Source organism: Acomys minous (assembly GCF_964271855.1).
Source record: "Acomys minous genome assembly, chromosome: 6".
NCBI classification, from domain to species: domain Eukaryota; kingdom Metazoa; phylum Chordata; class Mammalia; order Rodentia; family Muridae; genus Acomys; species Acomys minous.
Genome location: NC_140487.1, coordinates 81637267 through 81647951, shown reverse-complemented (window position 1 = coordinate 81647951; position 10685 = coordinate 81637267). Strand labels below are relative to the sequence as shown.

Here is a 10685-nt window from a genome sequence, read left to right as displayed (position 1 = left end):
AAGACAAGTGTCTTGCCTGAAGTAAACGTCTTTTCACTTATTGCTTCCCTTACCAAAAATTCTTCCCCGTTATTTTTACATCCCACTTGCTCATTGTTTCCATGTCCTCTCCTCACAGGTCCTTCCACAAATTCTCTGCTCACACCCAATCAATCTTCACTCCCCCAATCTATTGCTGTATATCCCTTATCACAACTGTGATTGTTTTGTAATTTATTAACTTATTTCCACTTTCCCTCTGAAAAGCAAAGTTGAAGTGGACAAAAACTTTTGCTACTTATTGCTGAATCTCCCTCTAGAACCTTAAACTGCATTTGTTGTACAATGTGTATACAGTGTATATGTGGTATTGAGTGGATGTTTAAACCACTACATAAAAAGCTGATGAATTAAAATACAACAAGCTATATCTTATTTGGAAAGAAAAGCTTAATTTAAGGGTGTGGCCTGAGGAATACTCATGAGGATCAGAGCCTAGTGAGTGCATACAGCACAGACTTCTTAGTGCTAATGATCCTACCAAGGGAAGTGACTTCTAGGAATTTGTTGTACAGGGCTAAAAGTATGGGAAAGTCATTAATGGTGGATAGTGGTATAGTGTGGAAAGATGACTCAGCCAACTACAGGTGGCAAAAGGAGAATTATTCATGCTATTCATTTCACAGAGTGCTGGGTGCAGGCACTGATGTTGTCTTTGCCATCAGAACATGAAGTCACAGAGTGATAGCATGAAACACTCTTCTCTGCCTTTGCATGAAACTCTGGAGTGGCTCACTCATTGAACAGAGTAAAGGGATATGGCAGCTGCCCTTGCCACTACTTACATCATCTGCTGTCACCGTCATCACACTCCTGCTTTTCTTCATTATAGACGTGGGAAACAGCTCCTCTGGGGATGTCTGCTCTTCGGTGCAACTTGATTGCTACTTATTAGACCTACAAAAAGAAAACACAGATGGAAGTTCAGCTCTGTATCCATAGTTAAATAAAAACATGATACAATTCTTCAACTAATGCATGATGTATACAGTGTACATGTACAAGCAAGTACCACAATTTAGCAAGCCAACTAATCTTTACATTCTGAAAAGAGAGACTGAAAAAAAACCCAAGAAGCAAAGAAAATGGCACAAAATATTAGAAAGAAGAAGAAATATAGTATAAGAATAATAGAAGAAAATAAGAATAGAGTAATAATTATGCTCCCTGGTAATCAATGATTATAAAAAATATGAAAATATTACACAACCAGATATGGTGTACTCACCTGTAATCCTAACACTCAAAGGCTAAGACAGGAGGTTCTAGACTTGCCTGAACTACAAAGTAAAACCTTGCCTCAAAATATTAACAATAATAGTAATAACTACATATTTGTATAAGACTTTATAATTCAAAAAGTATTTCCCATAAAACATTTCATGGTATTCCTATAAGCTATATAAAGCTATTATCATGTTTCAGGGCTAGAGATGTAGCTTGGTGGAAATGTGCTTGCCTAATAAGCATAAGATTTTGGGATTAGATTCAAGTCTTATAATTGAAGGGGTGAAGGGGGAGAGCGAGGGAATGGGAGGGAAGAAGAGACGGAGAGAGAGGATAAGAGGGGGAGAGAGAGAAGAGAGGGATTGGCTCATGTCTTCTTGTCTATTGAGGGAACAGAGAGTCAGAAAAATTATTTGGCCTGAGTAAAATAATAAAAACATACAAGATTAAGAATGTAAAGAATATGTCTCCTTAGCACTTCCCCCCCCCAAAAAAAAGCAATCTAATGCAAACAAAGAACACTTAAGAGAAGACAACTGAACCACATTCTTTACCACCAGTTCAGCCCCTCACATGGAACTCACACAAGCAATACTTGTCATAGGTGACTTCAGCAAGCAATACTTGGAAAGAGTAGGATTTTCTCACCTATGTCACATCAGGCCATTACTGGTAAACGTGTGTCAGTTGATTACATTTATCTTAGTAGGTCACTAGAAGAGACACAGAACCTTAATATCACCAACACTTAAGAGAGTACCTTGTTCTACAAGCAAAGAGGCATGAATATGAAGTCCAGCCACACAGCAGATGACAAAAGGATACAAGGAATTCGGAATCTGCAGGACTTAGCTGGAAGCAGATGTGTCAAGAAAATAGAACCCAGGAACTGTCCATCATGAGTTCTTGGCTTCAAAATGTCATGTATTGTTGCTGAGCTCAAGTCCTCCTGGCTGATTTTCCACTCTATACATTTTATCTGTTAATATATGCTTGATGGGAAAATTTGGCTTCTCTATCATGAAGATATACATAGATTAAAAGCATGTTGAGACTGCAGCTACGTGAGGAGGAATACTAAGTAGTGGTATTGTACAGTCACCCAGGAAACCAGGGTTGAATTCCTAACACATAATTTGACTACATTATGCAGGAGTTGGCAGTGAAACTGGCAGTGCTGATGGGAAGTAGCGGGAGGGAGAAGTTTTGTCTTTGTAGGTGTGCAATGGCGAAAACCCTATAGACACGTAGGTGTTTGATTCACTATGCTAAAGAAAAGAATGCTGTCTACAGCAACGAATAACTACAAACTCTATGCTCCTTTCATGCTGATCAAACAGCAGCAGGCAGAAGCTTAAAGTTTTGATTATAAGGAAGCTTGAAGCAGAACAAAAGTAGGCAAGTAAAAGTCCTACATCATGGAGTTTTAGTGACTCTGACAGTCCTACAGGGCTTACAAAGGAGAAGACTCATAAGTTAAAACATCAATAAATGTAGGCCCAGAGGCTGGATGGAGGACTTACACATACTCAGTAAGTCTAAGTCTGTGAAAGTGTTAACAGCAAATATTAAAGGGCTGTCTAAAATGCTAACAGTAGGAACTATAAAATGCTAACAGTAGGAACTAGCTAAGGCCTACAAGGTTTTTGTTTTGTTTTGGTTTGTTTTTTGCTGTTGCATAATGAGAAGACTATCTTTAATTGAAATAGTGCAGAACAGTATAGTGTTCAAACTATATAGTAACCCCCAGCATCATGATATATGAAAGATAAATAGATACATAGATGAGATGATAGGTAGGTTGATTGATAGGTAATAGATAACTGATAGAGACAAAGATAATAAATGCATGATAGATAGATAGATGAAAGACAAATGATCAATAGATGATAAAAGGTTGATAATCAGATAGAATAATTCATTAATGAGATTAGGTATGTAAATGATAAATCAGAATTTAATATGTCAAGATTGTAACATATATGGGTGGAAAGGTGATAAGAAAACTTACAGATAGAAAGATAAAATGCACCAGGGAACGTTGTTAAATCTGTTTGAGGAGCAAGAGTACTTTTTCAGGCCTTCACTGTGGAAATAAATGTTATCTGTTTGAAGTACTTGAATGTTAGAGTTTAGAGTACAAATTTATATACCCTTAATAATGAACTCATCCTAGCAAGGAAACAGCAAAATTGCAAATTACACAGCAGTTTACCAAATTACAAAAAAAAAAAAAAGGAAAGGAAAGAAAAGAAAAGAAAAACCCCAACATCTGTTACATTTTCCTAAAGGCAAGCAGGAGACACACGTGTTTTTGTACATGTTCCTCATCCTACTGTCCAGATCCACCCTTGCCTTTCTCATTCAAGAAGGCTGTTCTTCAGGAGTAGTGTCTATGGTCCCACGGGACTTCTGACCCTGGGCTGCCCTCAGCCAAAGGAAACCTGCTGCAGAGACAGAGACTGGAGGGCAGGAATAAAGAGTGTTCCCTTCATGTTGGCCACAGTGCAGTGAGAACCACAGCACTCTGCTGTTAGAGCATAGCTCCCAGGGTCTTCACTCTAAGGACAGAAGTGGAAGCAGCTGTCCACTGTTGCTAGTTTGAAGGTAGCCTACAGCCCTTCTTAGTAATCTTAATCTTGACATCTTTTGTACACAGTCTCAAGTATCTGTCCTTGTACTGACTTTGGGATTCTAGTTGGTTTCTTGTTAGGGTCATGACATTGCTCTTAATACTTTACATGGCCTGGGAACATTTTAAAATATTCCTTCCTGTCCCCTTGTGCCTAGCACAGTGCCCAGCATATGTTTAAGATATAAATGAGGTAGTGTAGGGGGGGACTGGAGAGATGGCTCAGAGTTAAGAGCACTGGGTGTTCTTCCAGTGGTCCTGAGTTCAATTCCCAGCAACCACATGGTGGCTCCTAACAATCTATAATGAGATCTAGTGCCCTCTTTTGGCCTGCTGTCTCACAGGCAGGCCGAATACTATACAAATAATAAATAAATAAATCTTTAAAAGGGAAATAAAGGAGCAAGATCTCTCTCTCTACAATGATGTTACTTGTCTGAGAATGGATCAGCAGCCTTGTCTCATGCTGCTTTCAGGAAGCAGGAAAAGTTTCACATCTTCACTCACGGGTAGTGATATTAATTTTGTCCTGGATTCTGGAAACCATGAAGCATATAGTGCTCTGTCTATTGAGACATAAATGTCAAAATGTAAGAATAATCTGAAATAAAAATAATACAGCACGTTATTTATAATATTTACTTTATATCTGAGGCACTTTAAACCTTTGATAGCTTTCTAAAACACTCCCTTTTGATATTACACTAGTAAACAGATTAAAGTATTCAAAACTGATCTCTTTAATGCCCATTTACAATATTGGCCAAAATAAAAACATAAAGTATCACTTCACATGCCTTACTTTGAAATGATGTTAGGAAGACCCAGTCATCTTGTGGTGAGAGGTGGATAGCCTTGCTTTCACTTAGGTAGACATTGATATATATATATCTTTCATTGTGACATGAAGGTGGAAATCAAACATACATGCCATTTGCTATTGGGTGTTGCTGTCAGTTGCTGAGGGAATTGGAAAATGAGTTCATATAAATATACATTGATCATTTTTGACTCCCGCTACCATCTCTCATCTCCCTTCCTCTCTCCCACATCCTCTTCCTCTTCTATAGTCCTTGGCAAGTGTGATGGGACTTTCCTGCAATACCAAACAGCACTGGGAAGGTGGAGGCAGGGGGATCAGTAATTCAAAGCCAGTCTTAGCTACAAACCACATTCAAAACAGGCCAGCCTGGGCTACATCAAACAACAAGAAAAAAAAAAAAAACAGAAACCTAAAATATTCCTAAGAATTTCTAAGATGATGACTAAATATTCACTATTTGTGTAACATTTCAAAATAACTTTCTGAATATTTCACCATTTTAAGAAGTTCTTTAAGGAATCTGTCTGGCCTGCCAGAAAGGAAAGACAAAAAGTCTCAGACATTGGGTTTTACTAAGAATCAACAGTCGTATTAAAAATAAAGAGGAAGGTAAGGTTACTGAAGGTATGGTGGCTGGTCTTTGTCCAAGTGACTCAAATTAGTGTCTCTTGGGAAGAGGAAACCTCAGCTGAGGAACTGACTCCGTCAGTCAAGTCTGTGGGGCATTGTCTTGTTTAATGATTAAATTGGAGAGCCCAGTCCACTATGGGTGGTGCCATCACTGGACAGGTGGTCCTGGGTTGTATAGGAAAGCAGGCTGAACAAGCCATCAGGAGCAAGCCAGTAAGCAGAATTCCTCCATCATCTTTGCCTCAGGTTCTGCCCTGTTTGATTGTTGCTTTGGCTTTTCTCAGTGATGGACTGTGATCAGGACATATAAACCAAGTAAACCTTTTCTTCTGGAAAACAAACAAACAAACAACAAAACAGTCCTGCAACACTTGTACCTCTTTTTCATAGCATTCTGTGAGATACAAGAAATGAGGTACTGTTTGCATAACTGGCCTTTCACCGTGTTTTTTTGCTCTACAGAGGTTCAAAGGTGACTGGTAAGAAAGAGGTGCTAGCTACCTAGCAGCACTGTGAATTTGGCAAGATAGCTATTGCTGTCACACCTTTTTCCTCAGTCCTAGGAGTGGCAGCTGTTTATTGCAACTAGCAAAACTTTGAGCTACCTAGTGGCTCCTTTATACTTCCACTATCTGAAAGCTTTTATAGTTCAGTATATTGCATTAAACTCTTTCATTTTCCTTGCTGGAACAGAAGTTTCCTTCATTTTACTGAAGATGCCTTCATGCCTCCATCTAGATGCAGTGATTCATTTTCACTTCTCTAACATTTCTTTACATTCCTTTCTGTCTCCACCCAGAGTCTATTTAGAAGAGAATTAAGAGGTTGCCAGAGTGATGACTGGTACCAGAACCCACTGGACCAGAAACATGTTCCAGACCACATTTGTATATAGCACTACTTAGTGACATGGAATGTCTTAGTGGTTCAGCTGCCATGGCACATTCCAGGTTAATGCTCCACTCATCGGTACTTCACAGAAAGAGACATCTACAGAGCAGATGGTTCCCAGATACGGACAAGAGATGATAAAGCCAGGGCATGGCTTTCTGTTGTTTCTTAACTCAGAAAACTAAAACTCAACAACTCTGAGTCAGAATTTTACTGTTCATGAATTATTAATGTCAATAGTGTCAGTAAGTCTTAGCTTTCTAAAATAATTGGCATGAAGCCAAGCTCAAAAAAAATTATTATTATTTTTTTTTTTGCTGACAGAAGACCCAAATACCCATCTTCACTCCCACCTCTATGTCCTTCTAGGAATATTTACTTACTAACCTTAAGGATATTGGTCTCAGTTGCCAGACAAAAAGATTTGGAGAACAATAACGATAAACTTTATCAATCAGATGGAATTCCCAGTAACTAGTGAAAATCAATACAAACTATACCACTAGCCCTCAAGTAGGAGAGTTGGGTAGGTTTGCATTAACATCCTCCTTTGAGTTTGCATCTACTGGTCCTTCTGACATGATTGTGTCTGCTTCCTGCTGCTTTCCAGTCAACTATGGCAGAGACAAACAAACAGACAAATGTGCTTTCTCTTATAAATGATTAGAATGAGAAGATATCATTGTAATGGAGAATAATCAAATTTGAGAAAAATTATGTGGAATATACATTCTTGATGGTTTTAGTGTCATGGTCCTATAAGAACAACACTCATGAGGATGAGGCAAGAGGACTGCTGAAAATTCAGAGCAGTGGGCTACTAGTAAGTACCAGTCCAGCCAGGTCTACACAGCAAGACCCTGTCTCGAAACAACAACAAAACGTTTTCTTTTCTTTTTATTTTAATATTTTAATTTACATTTATTTATTTTAACTTATTCACTTTACATCCTAATAGTAGCCCGCTCCCTCATCTCCTTCCAGTCCCACCCTCCCTCTCTCTTCCCCTTTATCCCCCTCCCCTAGTCCTCAGAAAGAGGAAGCTCTCTTTCCCTACCAACTGGTCCCAGCCTCTCAAGTCTCACCAAGACTGCCTGCATCCTCTTCCTAGTGGCTCAGCAGGGCCATCCCACCAGGAAGAAGTGATCAAAGACCAGGCAACAGAGTCCATGGCATAGACAGGCTCTGCCCCTCTTACTAGGGGACCCACACGGAGACTGAAGTACCTATAGGATACATCTTAGCAGGGGCCCAGGTCCTCTCTATGCATAGTCCTTGGTTCATCCATCAGTCTCCACAGGCCCTCCTGGGCCCAGATTTGTTGGCTTTGTTGGTCTTGTTGAGCTCCTGTCCACTTTGGGTCCTTCTTTCCGCCCATTTTTCCATAAGACTCCTTGTGCTCTGCCTAAAGTTTGCCTGTGAGTCTCAGCATCTGCTTTGATCCCCTGCTGGGTGGAGTCTTTCAGAGGACCTCTATGGTAGGCTCCCATCCTGTTCCCTCTCTCCAACCACTTCCAGTGTCTATTCTATTTGCTCTTCTGAATGAAGATTACGCATTTTCCTAGGGTCCTCCTTATTGCTTAGCTTACTTAAGACTGTATATTATAGTATGGTCATCCTATATTATATGGCTAATATTCACATATAAGTGAGTATATACCATGCATGTCCTTCTAAATGTGGGCTACCTCACTCAGGATGATCTTTTCCAGGTATATTAATTTGCATGCAAATTTCATGATGTCCCTTTTAAAAATAGCTGAATAGTATCCCATTATGTAGATGTACCATGGTTTCTTTATCCATTCTTTGGTCGAGGGACATTTGGGTTATATGAATGAATAATGCTGCTATGAACATAGTAGAGCAAATGTCCTTGTATGGTGGAGCATCTTTTGGGTGTATGCCCAGGAGTGGTATGGCTGGGTCTTGAGGTGGAGCTTTTCCCAATTTTATGAGAAAGTGCCAGATTGATTTCCAAAGTGGTTGTACAAGTTTGCACTCCCATCAGTAACAGAGGAGTATTTCCCTTTCTCCACCTGTTCCCCAGCATGTGCTGTCACTCGAGTTTTTGATCTTAGCCATTCTGATAGGTGTAAGAAGGAATCTCAGAGTCATTTTGATGTGCGTTTCCTTGATGGCTAGGGACAAACAACAGAAAGTTTAAGATTTTTTTTTATGCGGCAGGGGTGGGGATTTATCTCGCTCAACTAGGAATAACAGGAATATTTTTTAGATTAAGCATGGAGAATTCTTATGATAAGAATTAAAATTACTAGCTATGCCTTAGGAAGTTATCAGTAACACACAGAATGGCATGTTTTAATGGTATCCAGAGGCAAAGAAGCTGCACTAACTGGGGTTCTGGGAAAGCTCATCTTATGAACTAATGCTTATGACAAATTCTGCCATAAAATGTTTTCTTTACAAATTACGAGTAGGGTACAAGCTTGAAATTAATGCCCATGTTTACATAAAAGAATCTTTGGCTTATAATTTATTTGAACGAATGTTAATTTCCAGGAATAACAGGACATAGAGAAACTGATCGATTTCTTGCTTCTCTTTGCATCAATTATATTTAATGGATTTCTTAGAGAATTTTCTCTACAGGAAATGCTAAGTAGAAAAGTTTTAAGGAATTGATTTTTTCTCTATTCTGTAAAAAAAAAAATCTGGTGCCACTTGTTAATATTTTATATATTAAAATAATATAATGACATAAATTGCTTCTTAGCTATACCGGTTTAAAAAAGAAAAGAAAGCCTGGCTCTGTTTTTCAGTCAGTGTTCTACTGTTACAGGATGCTTAAGGTAAACAACTTATAAATAGGAGTGTGTTGGCTAACAGTTTTAGAGGTTTGAATCCCGTTGTCACATGGTCGTTTTAATCTGAGACTACAGTATCTTAAGACACCTTGGCAGGCACTTGGTAGAGGATGTGTTAACCTCACAGTGTTCAGGAAGTAAAGAGAGAGAGAGAGAGAGAGGGGGGTGGGGAGTACAGGGGGGAAGGGGTTGAGGTCTCCGTCATCTAGCCATGGGTATACTTCAAGGGCATAACATCCTCTAACTGGGTCCTACCTCTTAATGAATCCATCATTTCCCAGTAGTATCTCAGGCTGGAGACCAAGCTTTTAACACATGAGCCTTTGGGTAACAGTTCAGATCTATACTATAGCGTTCTGTCATTTCCCCTCACTCATCCATCTCTATCTCACAGTAAAATATGTGTTGTTCAAGAATCTCTCATCGGCCCTAAAGGTTTAACAGTCCCAGCATTGCTCAAATGTCCAGCTTCAAACTCTCCTCAAAGACTCAAGGTGACTCAGCTGGAAGCCCCAATAAAAAAAATAGCACCCATAATTCCAACTAACAGTGGCATGGAAAAAAAAATTCCATTCCAAAGGAGGAGAGTAGGAATGCAGAAGAAAACATGCCCCAAACTTAGCACAACAAATTTTAAACCTTCTAGCTCAGTTTCTCCCATCAGGGCAAATGGTGGCATGATATGAGTACACTTTGGCCTCGCTGGCTGAGCCCATATGCACTCTGGGACTGGCCCTGCTTAGTACCTGTGGCTACTCGCAGGTGTTCTGTTTGCTTGACATTTCTCACTCTTTGAAAGCACCGCCTGAGACTCAGAGCTTCACACACCACTTCGTTGTTGGTTGGTTGTAGGGACTTCTACCCTGTCACACACTGCCTGGCCTCCCAAGCCTGCCTTTAAAAGCTCTATGACCCACGACTCTCACATTTCCATGTGTCTGAAATTAACCATGTCAGCACCATGGGGAAAAGGTTTTGGCCTGCTGCCGCATGGACTGTGCTTGCACCATAGCTACGGTGGCCTCTGGGTGCCACTAACGCTAAAATCAGAAAAGCAAAATCCATGAAAAATAATTCCCTGTGCATCTGTGGAAACAAGGCACACAAGGGTTTGTTTTTCAAATGAAAACTTTTGCAGTGAGTTTATACCTTGCAAGTTCTGAGCTTGTGCTAGGTGAAATCCTGAAAATTCCTGTGGTACCTCTCAAGCCACCCCAGCAAAATGCAGGATATTTCTTTTCAAGGTCACTAATTATACCACTTTTGGCACAACTTTAAATATATTCATACTGTAAGGTTTTTATTTGTTTATTTTTTACTTAAAACTGCAAGTTTTTCCAAACCTATCCACTTGCATTTTGTTCCCGATTCTAACTGTGAATCTGGCTTAAAGTAGCCAGCAATCTCCACGCTCCGAAAACAGCGTGCTGCCTGGAAATTCTCTCTCCATCGATTGGCCCATCACTTTGAAGTTCATTTAGAGCACACACACACACAATGTAGACAAGCCTCTGCTGATGTTTACATATGGCGGTCTCTATTCCAATCTCAGCATTCTTCATGTCCATCTGAGGCTTCATCAGGACCACCCTCACTGTCTGCAGGCTTCACAGCA

The 10685-nt window shown here is 39.8% G+C and overlaps 1 protein-coding gene across 1 annotated transcript in view; it reads right to left on the bottom strand.

Moving 5' to 3' along the window:
• Positions 1–10685, bottom strand: part of PDE4B (phosphodiesterase 4B) — a 540265-nt gene that overhangs the window by 440720 nt on the left and 88860 nt on the right. The window contains exon 2 of the mRNA XM_084786194.1: positions 825–936. Within this exon, the coding sequence (XP_084642320.1) occupies positions 825–866 (42 nt within the window). The 5' untranslated portion in view covers positions 867–936. The remainder of the gene's footprint in view (positions 1–824; positions 937–10685) is intronic.